Genomic DNA, 23,784 nt, shown 5'->3' with positions numbered 1-23,784 from the left:
AAGATAAAAACTTCTAATTAAGGCCAGTCTAACACCTCTTTCACACTGCTTCTACTAGGCCTCTGATGGCATGAGACTATGAAATACTTCCAGTGTGTCTAAATATACTAAACCTTTAATAGTTACCACTATACCAAGTTTGATTTAATGTTTACTTTCCTGATAAACTTCTAACCTATTACTCAGCTAAAAATAGCAATGAAAATAAGCACTAGTAAGCATATAAACCAATACTATTATCCAACACTCAAGTACTACATCTATAGCATAATGGTAATTAATTTTCAGACTGTTGACTCTGAGGCATTAAAGGAGTTTGAAGTGCCCATGAGTTACGAAAGATGAATAAACCATAAGTAAATAATTTTAAAGTTAAGTGTATTTTTTGTAAATCTAATCATCAGAAGACTGGCAATCTCTTATGGTATATGCTGCAAGAGTGAAGGAACCTTTTTTCTGCCAAGGGCCATTTGGATATTTATAACATCATTCGCAAGGCATACAAAATTATAAGCTTAAAAATCAGCTTGTTATATCTTGTCAAACATTTAATTAACTTACCCCTAATGCCTTGGCAGGGCCAGACCAAATGATTTTGTGGGCCTTATACGGGCCATGTGCTGGAAGTTCCCCACCCCTGGTATACGGAATAAGTCTTTATTAAGAGAATATGATGCATCAGAATACACTATTTTTTGGCCGTAACCAGTAACAGAGTTTACTCTAATTCTTCTGAACTGAAAGACATATTTTAATTATGAATATTAGAAAGATTGCTTAACGAAAGTAGCAATGTACAATTATCTGTTCCCTTAAAGCCAAACTGACTATAATACCAATAATGATGGCTGTAACTCCAATGGAAAAAAAAAAATGATTTAATATGATTAAAAAGCATTTTATCTAAATTTTAAAATTTAGATTTGTGTTTATGGTAAAACTTCTTAAAAAACTACAGATAAAAAGTTTTTAAAAAAACTACAGATACAGATTCTGCTCAGACAGAACTTATAACAAAGATAACTTTGTTTCTTAGGTCATCAAATTTTGGTGATGAAAATTAACATTTACCAAGGCCAACGACATGTTAGACACCGTTATCATTTAACACCATGATCACAACTTGAGGAGACATGCTACTATTAGCTAATTTTATAGATGAGGAAACGGACTTTAAAAACTTTCTAAGTTTCATCCACTTAAGATTTAGAACTTAGATTTAAACCCTAGTCTATATGACTTCAAAGTCTATGCTCTTAAAACAAATTTAAAGATATTGACATTATTAAACTAAAAATATAAAGCACCTTTTAAGGGTTGTATTCAAGTTACTGGGGAAATTAATTAGAAAAAGACAAAATGGCATTTTAAACACCATTAGGATATTTATTTTGGCTTTAGTGGGAATGTTCTTTCAAAATTGTGTAAATTGTCACAATTTTATTAATAGGAACTGAGAGAGAGAAAAGGATTCCACATCTTGTCTAAGGACATCTAAGCAAATTAATAGTTGTGTTAGAACACAGACGTTTCTAATTGATTAACTTAGAATGTATTCTTTAAAAAAAATTCAAAAGACAAGTCTTTACACTATTGTAAACATGATCATATAAAGATACCTGCTGTATTTGTATATAGTTAGAATATTTCTTTAAAAATAAACAATCATACCTTTGCAAAGAGCAAATTAAGCTGCTTCCCTGATCCGTGGTACCCGCCCTGGGAAAGGAACAGTTTAACCTGTTCTTGAACCTGCTCTTCATCTAAGTGCCAGCAGTTTTCATCATCTATACTAGCACCTGCTGTTGGATCAGGAGCACCTAGAAATAAAAAGAAAAAATAACACATATGCTAGATAAAGACTGTGCTAAAAGGGCTCTGATAATAAACTTGAAAAGAATTAAGGTTATGTACTCTTTGCCTAAACACTTTTTAATCCAATCTCAAGTCAATTACACATACAAATTTATGACTTAAAATAAATACAAGAGGCATTCTTGTATTTCCTGCATTTCCCTAATTTATGCTAAGCCAAAACACAGATTACTTTAGAACTGAAATATTCACAGTTTTTAAGATCAGAGATTCTACCTTGAGTTTACAGGTTCTTTAAAGAATAAAAAAGTCACAAAAGTGTCTCATTGTAAATATGTGATGTTTATAAACCTCTACTGTGTAGGACACGTTAAGAAAATGTTTTTCAAAGACTTAGAAAAATATGAAACCAAGTAAATTCAGCACAGTATCTCTCTCTTTACTATATTAATTCAAGAAGCCTTCACCATTATCTGCTGCTGTATAAACTACATGCTGACAAAACTGAAGATTAAAAAGGGAAATCAAGCCACATGGGAACAGGCAGTGCAGCTGTTGTACTAAACCAGGTTGTAGTATCATCTTGCCAAACTGCATAAATATTTTATTGCTGAAGTACACACAAAAGGTAATAGCTATGTGATAAGCTCTGTGTAGACTACCTTAGAAATTAAAAATCACCCACATATGTAGGTAGGTAAAAAATTATGTTTCATTATTTATTAATAAAATAAAATAAAATAAAATAAAATAAAATAAAATAAAATAAAATGGTATTCAAGGCCTAAGATTTGTAAGTAATACAAAATAATTTAAATGTAAAAACATTTCATTAATAGTTTAAGGTTCGTCCCTTTAAAAGATACATTTGTAGGTACCGTTTTTTATTACTTTTATTTTCCTCTAGTGATCTAATGCAGATTCAATTGGCCAAGGAAATAATCGCTAAATCTGCCTAGAACCAGAATCCATTAGTACTGAGGAATAAGACAGTAGATCTGTAAACCACCCTGAGAAGGTATGCTTTCATTCATTTGTTCAGCCAGCATATATACGAGAGTCCTCTGCTAGATTTGGGAATGGAATGGTTTACAAAATATACAGAATTTACCATCTAGTTCGATGGTTTTCAAATTCTTTTTGACTAAGATCCGTAGTAAGCAATACAATTTATATCATACCAATACACCTATGTATCTAGGTGCTTATGTGATCACATCTATCTATTAATCTGAAGTACAGTATGATGAAAAAATACCCTTACTATAAGAGCTCTGGTATTTTCTATTCTAGTTCCTTTTTTTTTTAAAGAGCTTGTCATAATTTTAAAGACTGATTTCATAATCCCTAATGGGTTGCAACCCACTATATAAGAAACGCTTTTTAGTGTATGAGGTAAATATCATTCTAATAAAAACACATACAGATATATAATAACTAGTGCCCTGGTGCACGAATTTGTGCACATTGAAAAGAAATTAGAAGGTGGCCAGCAGGACAGAACTGGGCAAGACCAGTAGACATGCCCTGGAGCCAACCTCCTGAGGTCCCTCTGCATTCCTGAGGGGGTCCCAGATTGTGAGAGGGCAGTTCTTGGGTGCCACCCCCCAGAATTGGGCTTCCTCCTCTCTGGTTCCAGGTGTGTCACCTGAGAACCACCACTGCCAAGTCACCACAGCTCGGCAGCTCCTGCATTGAGCATCATGGTCTGCATGTGAGACTAAGAACTCCTGCAGAGGTCTCAGGTGGGTAGGGATATCCATGCAACAACAAAGAGGAGGCCAAGGAAAAAAGCAATATAAGACAACCCTGGAAAAGAGAAGGGCCAGACCCTGAGAACCCTGGCAAGTGATCTCAGTTTTTCCCCCTTAGAGTAATGAATGGGAATTCATGACAAGGTTATCCAAACTGGGAGAATGAAATATTCTAGACATTAAAAGATATTTTGTCTTTGATGTACATCAGTTTTAATATTTGTACCATGGAATATTAAGTAGCCATAATAATTAATGTGAAAATTCACTATGTACTACAATGGAAAGATATCCAGCATATACTGTTGATTGGGGGAAAATAACAAGATGAAGAAAACTATATATAGTGTATCATCTTTTTTTTTTTTTAAGTTTAGATTCTTTATGGTTTAAAATATTACATATGTCTCCCTTTTCTACCATTGACCTCTCCCCAGCCGTTCCCATCATCTTTTTAATAAATAATAAAAATTTAAAAACAGCTTGTGTGTTAATATTTTCTTACATATGCATAAAATACCTTTAAAGAATGTTTAGGATGAATAACGTAGTTTTAAGAAGAGAGGAGGCTCTTCATTGAATACCTTTTCATACTTTTAAATTCTGGAACCACGTGAATATATTTATGTATCTAAAAAATATCTGAAGTGTGAATGATAAATTGGGAAGCAAAAATACATGAGAACAGTGAGGATGACATTTTGATGGTCTGTACAAAGGATGAAGTGGTTGCTTGAAAAACAGCAGTGAGAACAGAAATGGAGAACTAAATAGGACAATCAACAGGACTTGCTGAAGAAGTGGATATGAGGTATGGGAGATCAAGTGTTGAGAGACATATGGGTTTTTAGATTAAACAACTGAGCAAGATATTGAAAACCCACTGACACACAGATAATCGGAACAAGACCACGTTTGGGAGTAGGAAGGGTAGTATTTAGGTCATGAGTTCACATTTGGACGTGGTGAATTTGAAGTTCCTTTGAAATAGCCAAGAGAGAGGACAGGATATCACCAGGGAGACACTGTGGTAAAGGCTGGGAAAGAGAATCAACAAGGATGGCAATGAGAATGTCTATTAAGAAGAGCAGGAGAGAGATTGCTCTTTTGGAAGGCAGAGAAAACTGTTCCAATTAGGTACTGGGTAGAAATTTAAGCCCCCAGAGAGCAAGGATTTTATCTGCCCTGCTCACTACTGCTTCCTAATACCTAGCCAGTATTTGTCACTGTCAGTCAATCAAGTATTGGGAAAAAGGGGAAAGAGGGAGGAAGAAAGGCATATATATGACTTCTATCAAAAAGGAACCACTGTTAGTGTCCTCAAACACATTATCTCATTACCTGTTTCTCTTCACAAATGTCTGCCGGAGATGAGCATAGATTATGATCCCTGTTCTACAGAGGAGAAACAGGTTAGGAGCTGTTGTGACTTATCCTCAGTCACACTGCCAAATCCAGTCTTATTCTCCCCTCTGGGGAAGAATATATCCCAGAATCTTAAAGTTTGAATCTAGGAGGCATCAAGGCAAGGATTATGAACCATAAATTAAAGATAAATTTAAGGAACGACACTAGGATGCTTGCAGGCATCTGCTAGCAGGGTTCTCTTGTACAGAAGATTTAAGGATACAACAATGATGTGAATGATGTGAAGAGTTTACTGGGGCTACATCTGTATTCCACAGGGAATTCAGAGTCCCTAATCCAGATAACTGCCTAGATTCTAGGAAAAGACAGACCCAGAGACAGGCAGACACGTCCATTTACCAAAAGATACTTCTCAAACTAAACTATAGTCTCATCTTTTATAAGTTAGCTCTTCCCAATATCTCCCTAAAATCCTGGGATATCTGGCATGACCCTCTCTATCCTCTTCTTAGAGTAAACTCTTACAAGGTACTGATTATGCATACCTCACTGCTCCCTCAGATTTCTACCCTCAGAATGGTTATTTCCCCCAATTTTTATGATTTTTTAAGTTGTTTTCTAATGGAAACTGAAGGCACAGACCTACACGGAGGCCTGCCTCAGAAGGACATGGATGGGGGCTGACTGTCCTGTGGGTGATGGAGTTGTACTACCCTTCACTGCTTGGGTCAGAGCTCTATGAGGCTTGGAGTTTCTGTTTGCCACAGAAATATCCAGATATTTTAAGTAGATATTAATTTGGTTTGGAAAAAATCCTAGGCTGCTTCTTGGCTGAAGTGGCAAATGGGTTAACACTCAGATACTCTCCCAAACTTTAGATATACTCAGTTCTTATATTTTTCATACTAAGAAAGACAAGTACTAGGAATAATAATCAGGAATCACTTTTATTTGACTTGAATTACACAATGAATTTTTCATTAAAATCTAATAGGTTTTAAAACACTATCATATTTTTTAAATATATGACAGATTTATAATGCCTTTAATGAATCATTTAATTTACATGCATACATATTTTTATTCTTGTCCAGCTTAAAAGACATCTAACAGCAAACGTCTAAATAGATGAAATTATATTTCTCAAGTCCTCAAGAAAATCAAGTTGTGGTTTTTATTGGGGGGCTGTGAACTAGTATTAGAATTAACATTTCTTTTTTTCTTTATTTCAGAAAGGAAGGGAGAAGGAGAGAGAGTTAGTAACATCAATGAGAGTGAATCATGAATCGGCGGCCTCCTGCATACCCCACTCTGGGAATTAAGCCTACAAAGCCAGCATGAGCCCTGACCAGGAATCAAACCATGACCCTCCTGCTTCATAGGTCCACATTCAACAACTGAGCCATGCCTACCTGGCTAACATTAATTTACTTCTTGAGCAAATGAGGGAGGGAGGAGGCAATGCAGAGGAAAAATGGCCCACAAACAAAATTTTACTGAAAAAGTCTCCACACAAATTGAGAGGATATGCGTAGTTCCTAATCCTGGGTTAGAATTGATAAATCTTCAGCTCTAGGCTCAGTTTAGAAAGACCGTGTCCTCTAGAAAATCACTTTAGCTCCTTAGGTCTCTATTTCCTCAACCCTAAAATTTATAATGTAGGGATAAAAAATTAACTAGATAATAAAAATTAGAAATTTCATGTGGCTCTGTAGAAAACATCCTCACCTAGCCATTGCAACGCAAGCAAAGATAGCTACCCTGTTTCCCCCAAAATAAGACAGTGTCTTATATTAATTTTTGCACCCAAAGGTGCGCTAGATCTTATTTTCAGGGGATGTCTTATTTTTCCATGAAGAAGAATACGTTACACATTTATTGTTAAATAAAAATAAAGGAAATTTATTACCTGTATACGGTACGGCAGTACGGTAGTTGTCAACACAAACCAGACAAACTGTGAATCCTACAGGATCAAGAATTTACTCATTTATTCAATGACAATCATGTCATCATCTTCTGGAACATCATCCTAACAATCCAATTCCTGAATTTCCTGGTGAATTTCTTGTGACTCCATTTCTTTCAGAATCAGTGGACCAAATCTCTCATGTTTAGCCTGGGGGGCGGGGGAGGGGGGGCTTATTTTTGGGAAGATGCCTTATATTTCACTCAGAAGGAAACCTGTAAGTAGGTCTTATTTTCAGAGGATGTCTTATTTTCGGGGAAACATGGTAATTGATAAACTTACTATAAATATAACTCAACGTTTTAGGAGTAAGACATGTATAATATATATTATAGACCAGAAAATTAAAAGTCTATAATGACGATCCCCTTAAAATAGAAAATTCATTTATTAAACTTTAATCAAATCCTAATGTCTTGATTACATACATTAAGTGTTGCCTAAGCCTTGTATAAAATGGAGATTTGCAAAATTTAGTTCTACTTGTTAATGACTGTCTGTTATCAAAGACAAATGTCTCAGCATTTAGTTTTGAAAAAGACATGCAGAGAGAAACATCATTTCATGTAAATATACATTTGCTCTTAGATATTCCCCCAGTTGGGCAGGAACCAGAATCTGTGTATGGAAATTAAATGGTCCATGTAAAGTGTTTTAAAACCTATCATATTTTTACTCTTATATATAATTATAAATGCTATAACTTTTTATAACTGTATAATTAATCTTTGTGAGCAGTTTATTACCAAAGCTTAATTCATCAAAGTTTCAAGCCTTCAGGGAAAGTGAAATCATCTGCTGAAGAAAGTGAAACAGTTTAACTGTCTCTTATTTTCAACTGGGGAGTGTGAATCTGACTTACCCCCCTACCTTGGTTATGTAATACCATTAGGAGGCTAGCAAAGAAGAAATTATAGACTTGAAGAACCACTGTCAAATTGTTGGCTTCCCCTATCTGCTATTTAATTTAGTTTGATTTATCCCAATATCAAAATTCTCTTTCCCCTTAGGTTCTCAAAATTAAGAGTATATGAAAATTCTTGAGGCAAACTGTGAAAATACCAACTCAGACCTACTGGATCAGAATCCTTGCCAGGATAAAAATAGGGGGTAAGAATGGGGGGACAATTTTATTTGGAGAGAATGTTAAATATGGTGGCACATTCTTTGTATTGAAAAGTATTCAGGGTCCTAAAGCATCTGAGGCCTCTCAGTGTAATAAATGAAGTACATTAGGGACATACTGAATGAGGTATCTGTCTCACATCACTGGAATAGTTGGTCCTAAGCACTAGGAAACATCAAATCATTCGGCAAATTTTAAACTGAGATATTACGACATGTTCACAACTGACTTATGCTATGTTTGGTATGTGACATTATCCATAGCTTTGGTTTCTAGTGGGGAACTTAATGCTTTCTCTTCTCTTACTTTGGCTGGGAAGCAAATTCAAAGAAGCGAACAGCTTTTAGTTTACATCTTCCTCTTAACTGTAACCTAACTGCTTTAGTAACTATTTTCCAAATAATGCTATAACTATTTACATGTATGTAGCAATGTTCAAATTAAATTGACAAGTTTAGTCTATATAGGCAGAATACAGGCAGCAGGTGTCCACACTGCAGAGGTGATAGATTAAGCCTCTTTTGGGGGACTTATAGAAAAATGACATTTCTTAAAATTGTAATGCCTGCTGTTAAAACTAGGAAACATAAAAGTCTGCGGTTTGCAAAGGCACCAGTACTCTTAAAAGCTGAAGCAAAAATCCTGACATCAACTAAGGAGGAGGCAAGGCAGCAAACTTCAGTGATTCAGACTCAAAAAAGGCTTTCTTTAGAGATGACAACAGCATCAAATAAATAAAAAATTCTACTGCCATGATACAGTGTGATATCCTCTCCAGAGGACAACCTGATTTCTTTATCATGGAGGCTAATGATGGAGGGAGCCCTGGCTTGTGCCAGGCTCTGCTCCCTAAACAAGCCACCTACCCTTCAGCTAAATGCCAAGGAGGGAAAGAAGTAGCACTGCAATCAGCATATATTATCTCAGGGAACTCAAATAGGCCTGTCAGAATTTACAGCTCCTCCTCTATTATTTTCCTCTCATCTGATTTTATTATTCATCTTTTATTACCATCTAATTTACTTCAGAAGTTCAATAATATTCATGTACAGAAATAATCATGTATTTTTATAGGGACAAAAGGCAATGAAGTATTTGTACATTCTCCAATGCTCATTTAAAAATGCAGAGTATAAACAGAGTGCATATTAGGTAAATCATGTTCCATTAGTTAATAAATGTATTAACAATTACTTGGTACACAAATATGAATATTTAAAAGAAATGTTCTTAGAAAGTACATAATCCAACTCTTCAAATTTATTAAAAGGTACCTACAATGTTTTCAATCTTCAATAATGGGTTATTCAGATTATTTTAAAAGATTGTTTTAAAAACTGGTTCATAAATATCTTCCTCAATTATCTATCAGTGCCTATGAAGACTCATGTCAACTTACATCACAATAATAGTGGTAAGAGCTACTTGTATTTACTCCTTTATCCTTCCTGACCTTATAAAATAGGCGCTCTTGAATGTCCATGTTTTACAAATAAGAAAATTGAGACCCGAAGAGATTTAGTTACTTATCCCCAGTATATTGATTTAGGTTGTCTAACTTCTAACGTCCTAAATACTTTAAAGAGTCCTATAATGGGAGGTACAAAGAACCCATGTGTAAGCCAACATGGAGATTCGTAGGGTCAGTTAAAGGAGAGAGGAATGTTGAGGAAACTGATTGGAGCTGTTAGCAATCCTTTAAAATTATGAAAGTTGGGGCAATGTCAGAGATAACTACAGGGTGTATGAAAAGGCAAGATTTGGAGATGAAAAGAAAAGAAGAAAGAATATTGGGCTATCTCTGCATTACTCTAACAAATTACTCTTGATATAATTCCTCTAAAGTAAGAGTTAAGTTCCAAAATTATTTCTCTTTTGATAAATACATTTTTCATGTGAAGGAAAAAATATCACCTGATTGTATATTCCATCAATTAAAAAAACAACACACCCCATATTTAAGTCATTATGAAATCATCAAGTTTTAGTTAAAACTTAAGAGTAAAACCGGTAATTTTTAGAGCAAAAGTGGGCAATAAGGATAAAACTCAAAATGCATATATCACTTGGTCTAGCATTTCTACTGCTAAGAAATTTTTACTACTAATATTATTCAAAATTACACACCACACACACACACACACACACACACACACACACAGAGGATGGTCTCAGCAGCATTGCATACAGTCGGGAAAAAAATGCAAACAACTTCAAAAACCATTAAGTAGGTTAGTGGGTAAATATATCCATTCTATGGAATATTACACAAAATTTAAAACAGTAATAGACCTATGTATACTAACATAAAAAGTTATTCACAATTTATTGAGAGAAAAAGCAAACTGCAGAAAAATGTTTTCTAAACTGTTTTTCATAATACATACGTGTGTGCACAAAGAAAATTACCTCAAGAAATATAAACCACACTGTCAACAGTGGTTGCTTGGGGGAGCAGGGAGTTAGTGGAGACTAAGGGAAGAGGCTCTTGGGAGTGGGGAGCCAATGAGGACTTATCTTTCCATGTTCACATACTTCTATACTACCATACATTTTTCCAAGATACAGTCTTATTTTTAAAAACTTTAGGTTTCACAACACTGCACTTTGATATAACATATTTAAAGCAACTTTACTCTCGCCTACAGAATGTATTTGCTAATTATATTGACCAGTTGATAAGACCTTTGTTTTACCAATATTCTACAATATAAAGTACATGCTTATAATAACTTAATTAACTCCCTAGGATACTTGCAAAAACTGGTTGCCAATAGCAATAGCAAGTCCAACTACAATGAGTAGGACTTTCCACAGGAAAACAAAAGGAAGAAAGATGTGACATGAAACCTCCAAACAACTCCAACTTTCTCTCACTGTTAGATTTGGAACATGTCTGTGTGTAAAAAGAAATCTCTAAATTTATATTCAGAACAAAATGAAATGAAAAAAAGAAGTTTTACTTTTTACTTAATAAAGTGCTAAGTGCCTATTACTTTTTAAAAATTTATTGATTGATTTTAAAGAGGAAGGAAGAAAGAGGAAGAGCAAGGATAAGTAGTGACTTGTTGTACCACTTACTTATGCATTCATTGATTGATACTTGTATGTTCCCTGACCAGTGATTGAACCCACAACCTCGGCATATCAGGATGACACTCTAAGCAACTGAGCTACCCAGGCATGGCCCTATTACTTCTTAAGTATTGTCCTTAGAAAGGCTACCATGATACGTAGATCATAATTTTAACCCTGATGGAGCTTACAATCAAGTACACATAAGCTACACATGAACATGAAACTAAGTAAGTTTGTTTTGGCTTGGTAATATCTAGGGGAGCCTAAATAGATTATATATGTAACACATGGAGAGACAGAGGCATTCCAGAGGCTAAATTTAGTGGGACAGTCAGGCATGAATGGAATTGATGGTGTTAGTTTAATAAGAACAACTCTCAAACAAATTGAAATATCTGATGTAAGAAAATTATACAAACAAAAGTGGGTAGAAGTACAAGAGGTACACCTTTGCAGTAAGATTGTAGGTGCCTCTTGGATTTCTGCAGAAATACTACCACCAAAGAATCACAGAATCAAAATGAAAGAGGTCATAGATGTCCGTGTGCCAGCCCTCATGGACATGTGAATACATCCTTTCTACATCTGGCTGACTGAGATGGTATATTTGGGGTGATCGCAGTGAGTAAGGGATGAGTCTAGCCACTTTTAGGATTCGTCAGGCCCTGGAAATAAACCCCCTTTCCCATTGTTCCAATGTCACAGCTTCCCCTCAGCCTGCCACTGTCTATTGTTGTCTGCCTGGTACACGCTACCCCATAAAAAGGTCACTAAAAGAAGAGCACAAGAGAAAAATTAAAAGAGGAAATATGTGCCAGAAAGTCAGAGAAAAGCAAGCTGACTTCCAACTCATGAAATATCATCCATTCCCTCAATTGGTTTCTTCTCTCTTCCTAACTATGAGAAGCTTCTTATAGAAATCCCAACAGGAGGTAAACTTGGTTATATTAGGTTATATTATTAGTATTATTAGAGGCCTGATGCACAAAAATCTGTGCAAGAGTAGGCCTTCCTTTCCCTGCTACCGGCACTGGCTTCCCTCTGGCACCCAGGAGTTGGGCTGCTTCCCACCTGCCCTAGATGTCTGGAATGATATCCAGAAGGACATCCTGTCTAATTAACACATTACCCTTTTATTATTATAGATTATTTGTTATTATACATGCATATGTTACATCATTAAAATTTTTACAAAATTGTTAAGAGAAGATAATGAGCATTTCACATGAGAAAAAATTAGTCTTTATTCTCTCCTCTCTATACTAATAAAAGAGTAATATGCTAATTAGATCAGGAGACCTTCCAGACAAAGCCGGGGACTTGGCCAGCCTGCAAACCACTCTCAAAAGGCCCTCAGCCCCTCATCCAGGCTGGCCCCGCCCCCTAGCAAGACCTCCACCATTAAGGGAGCATGGCCAACCTGCAAATGGCCATCAGCCCTTTACCCAGGCCAGCCTCACCCCCCAAAGGGACCCCCACCTTGACCCAGGACCCCCTTCAGGGCAGACCAGCTGGCCCCCACCCATGCACCAGGCCTCTATCTATACTAATAAAAGGGTAATAAGCTAATTAGACTGGGAGACTTTCCGGACGTCCTTCCGAACAAAGCAGGGCCGAGAAGAGGCAGTTAGGGATGATTAGGCCAAGAGGGGAGGGCAATTGGGGGAGACCAGGCCAGTGGGAGGCCAGTTGAGGATGAGCAGGTGGCAGTGGGGAGTGATCAGGCTGGGGGGGGGGGGGGGAAGGGCAGTTTGGGATGAGCAGGCAAGGGAGGGGGAGTAGTTAGAGGTGTGATCAGGCCAGCAGGGGCAAGGGACAGATGGGGGCAAGCAGGGTGGCAGGGGAGGCAGTTGGGTGCGATCAGGCTCGCAGGTGGGGGGCAGTTGGGGGTGAGCAGGCGAGCAGGCAAGCAGGCAAGCAGGCAGAGTGGTTAGGGACAATCAGGCAGGCAGGCGAGCAATTAGAAGCCAGCAGGTTGGATTGCAAGAGGGATGTCCAACTGCCAGTTTTGGCCTGCAGGGATCGGGCCTAAACTGGCAGTTGGATATCCCCCAAGGGGTCCCAGACAGGAGAGGGTGCAGGCCAGGCTGAGGGACACTCCCGTGCATGAACTCTCTGTACCAGGCCACTAGTAGAATTTATTTGCTAATTATATCAATTTGTTTGCTAATTATATCAACCACCCATTGATCATACCCTTTTTAGTTTCACCAATTGTCAATACCAGAAAAGGCTGAGTTGAAGTAACTAAGAAAGTGAGTAAGCACTTAGAAATCAGCAGATTTCCTAAATAAGTACTTAGCAAAGACACCAGCCTCTTTTCTAAGAGTATGGAAGCTGGAAAGTTTAATTAGAATATAAAGCCAAGAGTAAACAATTTTGTTTTTAAAAAAATACAAAACTGGCCCTAGCTGGTTTGGCTCAATGGATAGAGTATCAGCCTACGGACTGAAGGGTCCTGGCATCGATTCTGGTCGAGGGCACATGCCCAGGTTGTGGGCTCGATCCCCATTGTGGGGTGTGCAGGAAGCAGCCACATCATCATTGAATCCTCCCTCATAATTGATGTTTCTATCTATCTTTCCTCCCTGAAATCAATAAAAAATATATTTTAAAAAATGCAAAACTGCCAAGATTTGGAAGTAGCCAATGTGTCTTCCTCCATTACTAGATGAGTAGATAAAATAGCTATGGTACATATACACACAATAAAATACTACTCTATTCAGCTGTAAAAGAAAAAAAGATAAAGAACTCATGGACACAGGCAAAAGTGTGGTGACTGTAGGGGTGGGAGGAGATGGAGGAAGACATGGGATGATAAATGGTGATGGAAAAATATATATTTTAAAAAAACCCCACAAAACTGTAACTGGCAATCTCCCTGGAGGGCCATTAACATATACTATCTTACAGACACTATTTAGCAGAGAGTGGTTAATTTTATAATATAATCAAAGTTACATGGAAATAACGAAATGTATAAAAGGATACAAACAAGAACTGAACTATTATGGTGACTAAATCTATATTCCAACTGACTTTCCTACCTGTGATTTTGGGATGGGTCACTAACTCATTGTCCTTGGTTTCTTCATCTAGAAGCTACTGCAGTTACAAATTCCCAATGTCTAGCTTACAAGAAAATTGTGAAGAGCAATGTACATGAAATAGGCTTGAAGAAGCTTTTAATTCCTCAGGATAAAATTATTTTAAAAATAAAATATTCAGCCTAACTGGTGTGGCTTAGTGGTTGAGTGTCAACCTATGAACCAGAAGGTCACGGTTTAATTCCCCATCAGAACACATGCCTGGGTTGCAGACTTGATCTCCAGCAGGGGTCATGCAGGAGGCATCTGATCAATGATTTTCTCATCATTGATGTTTCTATCACTCTTTCTCTCACACACTTTCAATTAAAAAATATATAAAATTTTTAAATATTCAAAATAATTAAAAGGAAATAATAGAATTTTGAGAGGCATTGGAAAAAGAAAAAATCTACCAAATTGTATTTACTTATAAATTATATGACTTTTTCTAAAATAAATTTGAATAAGCTAAACCTTGTCTATAAGATACTCTTCCTAATATTCACATTCTAGCCATCTTTCTTAAAGAAAAAATCAAATCACATGTTCAATGTATAAAAGAAAACCTTTTAGAGATGTCTTATTCATGATAGCCATATCCTAATGTCTCTATAAACAAGTTGTAATATTTTTCTAAGAATAATTAATTTTCTTGCTTTGAGGAATTCTGTCACAAATTTTCTGCCTTGGAAAATAAATTTTTAAAGAAAACAGAAAAAAATATTCTGATCACGCACAAGTCAGTTTACTGATAATAGTTGACATGGGTAAATAAAATGGTTAAATTAAGTGTTTTCCACAACTAATATCTAGTATTTGATGACATTTTACCAAATGTAAAAGTATAAAAGCCAATCATCAACAAATGAAAGATTTTTCTAAGCATAAAAGGTTATGTGTGTAGCTAGCAGAATGAACAAAACTGACTTGTTTTAAAATGCAAAACAAAACTTAGGCCTGGCCGATGTGGCTCAGTGGCTCAGTGGTTGAGTGTTGGCCTATGGTCACAGTTCAATTCTTGGTCAGGGCACATGCCTAGGTTGTGGGCTCAACCCCCAATGGGGGGCACACAGGAGGCAGCTGATCAATGATTCTCTCTCATCAATGATGTTTCTATTTCTCTTTCTCTCTGAAAACAATAATAAATATATAAAGCATGTGTGCATGCACACACATGCATACACACACACTCTTACAATTCTCTTAGCTGTCTAATAAGAGCAATACCGATGACCTAACTCACATTTAATTAATTTTCATGAAGGATTGAACTTATAAACCAAAAAGAATCCAGAAGAAATCTATAGTATGAATATCTATACTCACCATGAACTTGGTTAATTTCTGAATTCTGGGATAGAATTTCATCTGCTAATTTCTGAGCAGTTGGCAAAACTTCTGTGTGGTGCACTGTGATCAAATACTGTACAAACTTTTGTAGTTGGTCTCTATTCATTTGAAAGAGAGTTTCTGAAATGGGAAGATGCAATTTGACCTGATCTGGCTTGCGAATGCGGTATAAAGACAGTGCCACAACATGGGCACAATAAAATATGTCCTTGTTTCCACAGCTGCAGGTCACTGAGGTAATCTTGCAACGATCAAAGCTGATGGCCACGTTGCAAACAGTTTCTGGCTCCGATTGTATTGCAGGTTCTGTTACTGTGCCGCTCAAGTGGAAACCTAAATGAAAGGAAGACAGGAGAGAATTTAGCTTCTGCCTTCAAATGTTATGAAATGTTCTAATTCTTTGAAATGTGTAGTAAGTACTTCATGGCAGCAAGAAAAAAACATGACAGCCTTTTTTTCCAAGTAAAAACATTCAGGCCACTCAAACCCTATCCTATACCTACTCCCTCCCACATCTTAAAGGTAAAAAATAAATGGTATTCAAGAGACATCTGAAATATTTTACAGAGCCATATGAAAACACTTATCGCATATACCACCTCCATTCCTTTAGGAAATAGATTACAGAACTAATAAGCCATCATTACTCTACTCTGAATCTGTGGTATACTGGATAAAAATTCCCTAGGTCAATGGTGCTTTTCCCTTTTAACTTTTTAAAGTAGAGTAGGCCAGCTCTGGTTTCTTCTCAACAAACTCCTCCTTTCCCTCCATCTTTATTCCAGGTAGTCACTAGTCTCCTTCAGCCAACTCTGTAACTATGAGGAGGCTCCCTTTCACAGTGATCAGAAAAAAGGTTTTAATTAATAATCCTTTCTATAGCATGCATACATATCCCCCAATATAATAATATGAGTGTCTACTGATGGAACTGCAAAGCCCACCAAATCTCATGCATACCATACTAAGTAGTTAATAACGACTATTTTCTTTCACATTATAGAGTTAAAGCTGGTTATAGAAGTTGTTAAACGCTCATGCTTGAGCATGTGTGTGTGTGCGCACGCACAGGCGCATACACACACACACACACACACACACACACACACACACACACACAAAATCACCAAGTGGCAAGGAGCCTTTAACTTAGAAACACACAGGAATCCTCCACAATCTCCCAGACCAACAGCCTCATGGACACTGCTAATAATGGTCCAGAGATGAGACATTCACCCCACACAGGCAACAATTCCCCCTTGGAGAGCCCTAGCTACAGCTTGCATTCAACTAAAAACTGCCTTCCATCACCAATGTCACCTGTCAGTCCTGGCCTGTTTGGCCAAGGGACAATTCCTCCTCATGCCTCTTCCCTTACTGTGTTTGGAAGGTTAGCCTTTAGACCAGGGATAAACCTAAAGGAGATGAGATCTCTTTGAAAACTACAGGACACATTACCTAAGGAATCAAGTGCCTGACAGAAACTTGAAGATACAAGATAAAGCCCTTGCTCACTCTCAGCCTTCCACTTGAATAAAATCCACCAAGCCCGTCACCATTTCTTTAGATTTCCCTTCATTCACAAAGATTCTTCACCATGTGGGAACTATGAGAAGCTGCAGAGTTGTACATGAGAATGATGGCCAGATGACAGCTAGAGTTCAATGTGGGGCATCTGAACCCCACTTATGATCTTCTTCAAGGAAGGGTAATTAAGCCAGAGAGTTAGAAGAAATCCTATTCAACTACAAGAAATCTTTCAAAGTAGTGTAATTTGACCTTATCATTCATATTCAGCAACACTTAGTGGAAAAAGTACCATAATAATTCTTACCCAATTAATCAACTTAAAATGCATTTTCTAAAAAGAAGCTATTATTGCTTCACAATAAGAAATTTTGAGAATTGTAATATGATAGATAATCTTTTATTTTCTTCCAGAGATTATCCATTTTGGTTTCCTTCCAGAGTTTCAGAATGAGTATTCCAGTCTCCTTTATCTATTTTAGTCAGGAACTTTTCTGGAAAACCACAATTAAAGGAAAGATACAAAGTAAATATACTCTCTGTGAGTCCTAAATCATACCTGAGCATGCACAGAGAAGCAAGGCAAATATTCCTCTCAACAATCCCTAGAGGGCTGTAAGACATCTTTCCCTGACACCCTCCTCTCCACCCCAAACAGTCGTATCTCTTAGGTACTGGATGACTTGAAACATAATAATGTTCCTGAGCATGGATTCTGCCTTTCTGGAGTTCTGATAAACCCTAGCGATCAGCTGGTTAGGCAAAATCTCCTTTGGCATAGTTAGCTGTTCTGTATAACAGAACAGAGGACACAAAAAGAGGCAATCTTCCAGTCTATGAAAAAACATGGAAAACTTTTTCTTTTCAAATAACTAAAACTGAAGAAATTATCTAAACCTTTTTTTAAAAAATAAATATATTTACTTGACTTTACAAAATATTATCTATTAAAGATAGATAATCCCATGAGAACAAACCTCATTGGACAGTCAAACTGTTTTAGCCTCATGTCACCACTGAGCCCAATAAAGCATTAATATTCACATTATCAAGCTGCAAGAACTGAAGAAAAACAAAGCAGAAACACAGACACAGTACTATATAGGCCTTGGTGATAGAGAGACTTTGACTCAGTTCAGGCTCTGTCACATAAACGCTGAGTGTCTGGGCTCGCTATGTAACATCGCAGTCTCTGGCTTTATTTGTTTGCAAAATGTGGCTAGAAAATACCTCCTAGGGTTATTTGGGGATTAAAATGAAATAACATATGTAAAGCACCTGGCACATAGTAAAAGTGCTCATTAAATTTTATTTCCCTTTCCTTCCCTTCCCAGCTGGAGCAGTAGGGGAGGAGTACTGGATACATTCCCTTCATCCATAACACTTTTATTTTTCTATGCTACTTGAATTTGGGGGGGGGGGGGGGTCCTCACTCATGACGTGTCTTAGAATACAAACTTGGCTGAGAATGTTTGAGGTGAGTAGGGCAACACTAGAAGGATAATTGCTTTGACAACAAAACCAAAACACTTCAGTCAGCTATACCTATGCTCAATGCAGCCCTCTTTCCCCATTTTTCTTATTAAGTTCTGCCAACACACAAATATAGCTCGTTTTATCAGTTACTTTCAAACAGATAAAATGTGAGATTTTTTTTTTTTTAAGTTATCAAAATGTTGTCCAGGGATACCCAGAGATCTCTGAAACCCTTTCAGGGTGTCCACAAGATCAAACTTTTTTTCATAATTATATCTAGACATTACTGACCTTTAAACTCTTTCTCATAAGTGTACATTTAGTAAGCAAAAGGACTGTGAGGTCCTCAATAATTAAGAGTGATATCAGAAAGATAAAGAACTATTTATAATGCACTGCTAAGAAAGGGAAGAATTAACTTCTTTTAGCCAAATCATTTTTGATCTTACAGGTCAGTAGTTAATAAGACTCAGTAGAAAAACACTTAAGGGGCAAATTTCTCATGCATGAGCACATACTCAAATCATCTACATTAATTTCACATTAATTAGAATTAATTAAGGTTTCTGGAAAGCAAATATTTATTTATTCACTGATATTCTAAAATAAACTTTCTTTGAGAGCTTACTAGTATTTTCAATATCTAAGGTTAGATTTTAGTTGCATTTTAAAGGAGACCCACATCAGACTGGAAAGACAACTGTTTCAAGATATACAATTTTGTGCTTATATCTGTATGTGCTCAGTTAACTGAAAAATTGTTTCAAACTCAAACCATTATTTTAAGCTAAAATAATCTGGTAGACATAAATATACACTGAAAACTACTGCTTTCAAGGCACAGTCTTTTCAGAAAAATATGCAGCCTGTGCATGAAGCGCTCTAGTAACATATTCTTTGTTGAAAAGGAATTTAACAGAAGTACTGGTGTAGTACCTACACAAATACATCTTTTGCCCTTTTCCTAAATAAAAAGAACCCCAGGGAAATTAAAGGCAGAAACCAAGTAATGTAATGTTATGGCTGAAAGGGTGGCAAGGGTTATGAGAGAATTTTTTTGTATTTTTTTAAGCTAAGTCTAAACAATGCAAAAGTGTTAACATTTAACACTCTCATAACAAAGTATATTCATTGGTTAACTAAACCCACTATACTGGCTAAATGTATGGTAACCAATACCTGATTATGTGTCCTTGGTGAATAGGTGAATTAATCATTGGCCCCCTCAAAACCTAACTTTTATCTTTCCTAACTCTGAGAACTATAGCACACAAAATCCAACTCACCATGTTGCAACCATCCATTTAAAAAAAATGTTTTAATTAAAATTGTGCTTAATTTCCAGATCAGCAGTACTGACGCTTTAAGGGCCCAAGATGGAGGCAATAAACTCAACTCAAAAACCAACTTATCTAAAATATGATATTCCTTCTCAACTACATAATTTTCTCAAAGGGAAATCCTAAATTAAAGAGACTGCTTCCTGTGAGCTGGTTAATTAAATCCTCTAGCCCTAATTTCTAATACTAAGCTTAAACAGCTTATAGAAAGACATTAGGAGATTTCACTGGCAATCACTAGTGAAGTGGTTTCCATCTTTCAGAAAATTATTTTTTCAAAGAAAAGCTTTAAGTCTACCTTAAAAATGCCTGCTTGGACTCCTACACTTCATTAATATTTGAGAGAAAGACAATGGCAAATTAATGCAAAGACCAGACTGTAAACCACAGCACACATATAAACAACATAAAAATTTATGAAGCATGCACTAGATGGGCCTAACCAAGAGTTCCCAGTAGCATTCAGTTCAGTATCGGTTTTGTTCTCATTAATGTAGATTCTTGCACCATTTCATACAAAGATCCATATGATAAGAGTTACTGTTAGATCTGAATGGCATTTTATAGTTATTTAAACCTAGAGGCTCAATGCACAAAATTAGTGCAAGGGCCTTGGCCCACGACACTGCCTCCGGGAGCCTCCACCACCTCTGCCTAGGCCCCCACCTGCTGCTGCCTCTGCAGCCAGGGGTGTCTGCTGTGGCCCACTCCAACTGCGACTTTGTCTGGAATACTTTGCATATTACAGTTTTATTATTACAGATTATTTCTAAAAAGACACTTACTCACTAATTTAGCTACCTGCAACGTGCAACTACCGTGTTTCCCCGAAAATAAGACATCCTCCAAAAATAAGACCTAGCGCATGGAAAGATAAGACATCCCCTGAAAATAAGACCTAGCGCAACTTTGGGAGAAAAAATTTATATAAGACACTCTTATTTTGGGGAAAACAGGGTAGAAGAAGCATTAGGATGTGCTAGATTTTGTGTTTAATCACATCATCCCATTTCATCCAAATATTAAAGTACTAAGGGTTCCCCACCACCACTATTACCATCAAGTAATTTTTCAGAACTGAGGCAAACAACCAGACTGAGATTCTGGGTGGGTAGACAGAGGTAATAAATAAGTTAGGTAGACTAATTTGAGTTACTTTAACAACTGTAAAGCCACAAGGTGCTTGGGAATTTAAATTATTTGCCCCAATTTGTTAAATTCCACTTAATGCCACTTTCTCTGATGCCAACATTTTCTAATACAAGCAAAGGAGCTCCAGCCTTCTGCCCTTTCTAAAGGGCCAGATCTACCAGATTCCTTTGATGTCAGAATAGCCCCAATGCTGCCCCTTCAGTTCAGGGCTCCCTCTCTCCTGCCCCCAAACGTGGCTTTTCATCTGGGTCTCCAACTTCTGAGTTGCAGATTAAGTTTACTATAGCCCTGTGGTGCCCAAACACTAACCTAGCAGCTCTAAACACCTTTGTCTTACTTCCCAGGGCCTGTGTCTAAACAGGAGAGGAGACTGAAAATCCCTTTACCAGTTTATTTCCTGTGTTGCTACTTACAGCATAACAACCTTCAAAAATGCTTGGCTGTTTGCTTTAGGAGTAGAGGTGAGGGAGAAACTCTGGAGACTAATTTTGTTTGCCAAGAGGTAAAGAGAAAAGTGTGCTCAGGCTGGGGAAGGGAACATGCAGGCCTCAGAAGTCAAATTCCACCACCCACACCCTAGAGCTCCAGCCTGACCCCTCAACCCCAACAGTAGCACCAGATTTTGGCCCTAGCTGATTCCTATTGCCTTATCTCATTCCCAAGCTCTAACAGACTTAATTCTGCAAAGTGGGCTTCACCCTCCCCTTTTTACAGGAATTCTGAGAGTGGTAGAACTCACTTGGGATTAAGCGACCTGATAGAAACATGGGTTTTCTAAAATCCAAATGATAAACTTATACAAACAAATATTTCCCTATCAATACATAAGTGATTTAAAAGAATGAGGCAAATTAAAGATCCAGACACTTGGGTAAACATTGCTAAGTTACAGGACCCTTGGAGGTAGAGTACCATCTTTCATCTCTGCAACCCAAGGATCCAGCACAGCCCTTGCTTGGAATTATAGGCCAGGCTCTTCTGCTATGTCAAATGGAGGAACTCATGGGTTCTTCCAAGCAATGCCACTCTACAATGTAGAAGTCACAAATGACTAAATGCTTTGGCTCCAAGCCCAGTCTTTAACTTAACTAAAGACTATTTCTAAGAGTCCACTCCTCTTTTATGGGTTAAGTTAGAAGCAGAGATCCATGACACCATACGAAACAGCAGAGGTCTCTGGCATCATTGTTACAAAGGACTGTCCTGAAGGAAACACTCAAGAAGCATGTTAGATAAAAGAACGTATGGTATGTGGAACATATAGACAAGTGCTTCTCAAACTGGAATAAGCATCAGGATCACCTGGAGGATTGTTATAACACATTGCTGGGCCCCCATGCCATCATCCCAAATAATGCTGCTGCTGCAGGTCCAGGGACTACTGACCTAGATGATTAGAATTATAGCCTAAACAAGTCTAGTCAGAATGTACTCATTTAAACATCGTAAACAGAATAATAAAAAATATGTAACTTGTGATATAAAGAATGTATACAATTTCTAGCTTATTATGTAACCTAAATGCTTCCCATTCCAAGTCTGAGCATTAAGAAATAAATGTTAAACTGGTCTGAACATTAAGAAATAAATAAAATTTTATAGTAACAAAAATGTATTTCTATAAAGTAAAACCTTTATTAAAAATCTATATTAAAATATAAAAATTTTAAAATGATTAATCAGAGTATTTTTTCATAAGTACATGGTGATAAAAGAAAAGCACACAGGTCATCTGTTCAAAATATGGATGAAACTTACTTAGTAAGGCATTTTCACCCTTATATTGGAGCAGTGGAATTATAGGTGACTTTTTATTTGCTTTGTTTTGGTTTGTGCGTAGGAAGTGTTTTTTCTAAAATTTCTACCATGAACACAAATTGCTTGACAAAAAAATTGCTTTAAAAAAAAGTGCTTTTGCTAAAATTTTAGAAGTGCTCAAAGTGTTCCTGAGTAAAGAATTTGTCACATAAATTATGTCCAGCACATGTTCTGGGAGTCTGGTAATGATCACATCCCAAATGCTAACAATGACAGTCATCAATGTGGCCATCACACTACTGACTGGACCAACCTATCCAGGCAAAAGGACACTTCCAACTTAACCACAGATGCTCAGTCCTTTTTGTGACTCAGCCACACTCCAGAGAAAAAGATTAAGTAGAGCACTCAAGGTAAGACAAGGCAGAGAGAGGCTGGGCAACTTGTTCTCCTTTTAGCCATTAATATCTATTTCCTATTTCTTCTACTCTTCTCAGGTATTTTTTTTTTTAAATATATATTTTATTGATCTCCCACAGAGAGGAAGAGAGAGAGACAGAGTAAGAAACATCGATGAGAGACAATCATCGATCAGCTGCCTCCTGCACACTCCCCACTGGGGATGTGCCCGCAACCAATTACATGCCCTTGGCCAGAATCGAACCCGGGACCCCCTAGTCCGCAGGCCGATGCTCTATCCACTGAGTCGAACTGGTTTCAGCTCTTCTCAGGTATTAAATAAAGAGAATAGGGAGAGAAACATTAATATGAGAGAAACATGGATCAGTTCCCCTTCCCAACCCATGCCCTGAAACCAAACCCACAACCTAGGCTTGTGCCCTATGGGGAATCGAACCCATGATCCTTCAGCATGTAGGAAGGATCCAACCAACTGAGCCACACCAGCCAGAACTCTTTAAGATCCACACCAGCCAGAACTCTTTAAGATCCATACCAGCCATAACTTGATGAGAACTCT

At 37.1% G+C, this 23,784-nt stretch overlaps 1 protein-coding gene across 6 annotated transcripts in view; it reads right to left on the bottom strand.

Moving 5' to 3' along the window:
• The window catches only part of ZSWIM6 (zinc finger SWIM-type containing 6), a 166,197-nt gene that overhangs the window by 45,706 nt on the left and 96,707 nt on the right, over positions 1-23,784 (bottom strand). For all 6 annotated transcript variants that reach the window (XM_036408778.2, XM_036408774.2, XM_036408773.2 and 3 more), the window contains exons 2-3: positions 15,529-15,885; positions 1,672-1,820 (exon numbers count right to left, since the gene is read on the bottom strand). In XM_036408778.2, coding sequence (XP_036264671.1) covers positions 1,672-1,820; positions 15,529-15,885 — 506 coding nt within the window. The remainder of the gene's footprint in view (positions 1-1,671; positions 1,821-15,528; positions 15,886-23,784) is intronic.

This window comes from Pipistrellus kuhlii, unplaced genomic scaffold (assembly GCF_014108245.1).
Source record: "Pipistrellus kuhlii isolate mPipKuh1 unplaced genomic scaffold, mPipKuh1.p scaffold_m20_p_4, whole genome shotgun sequence".
Lineage (NCBI taxonomy): Eukaryota > Metazoa > Chordata > Mammalia > Chiroptera > Vespertilionidae > Pipistrellus > Pipistrellus kuhlii.
Note: the sequence above shows the minus strand (reverse complement) of the source record. Positions and strands in the feature narration are given on the sequence as shown.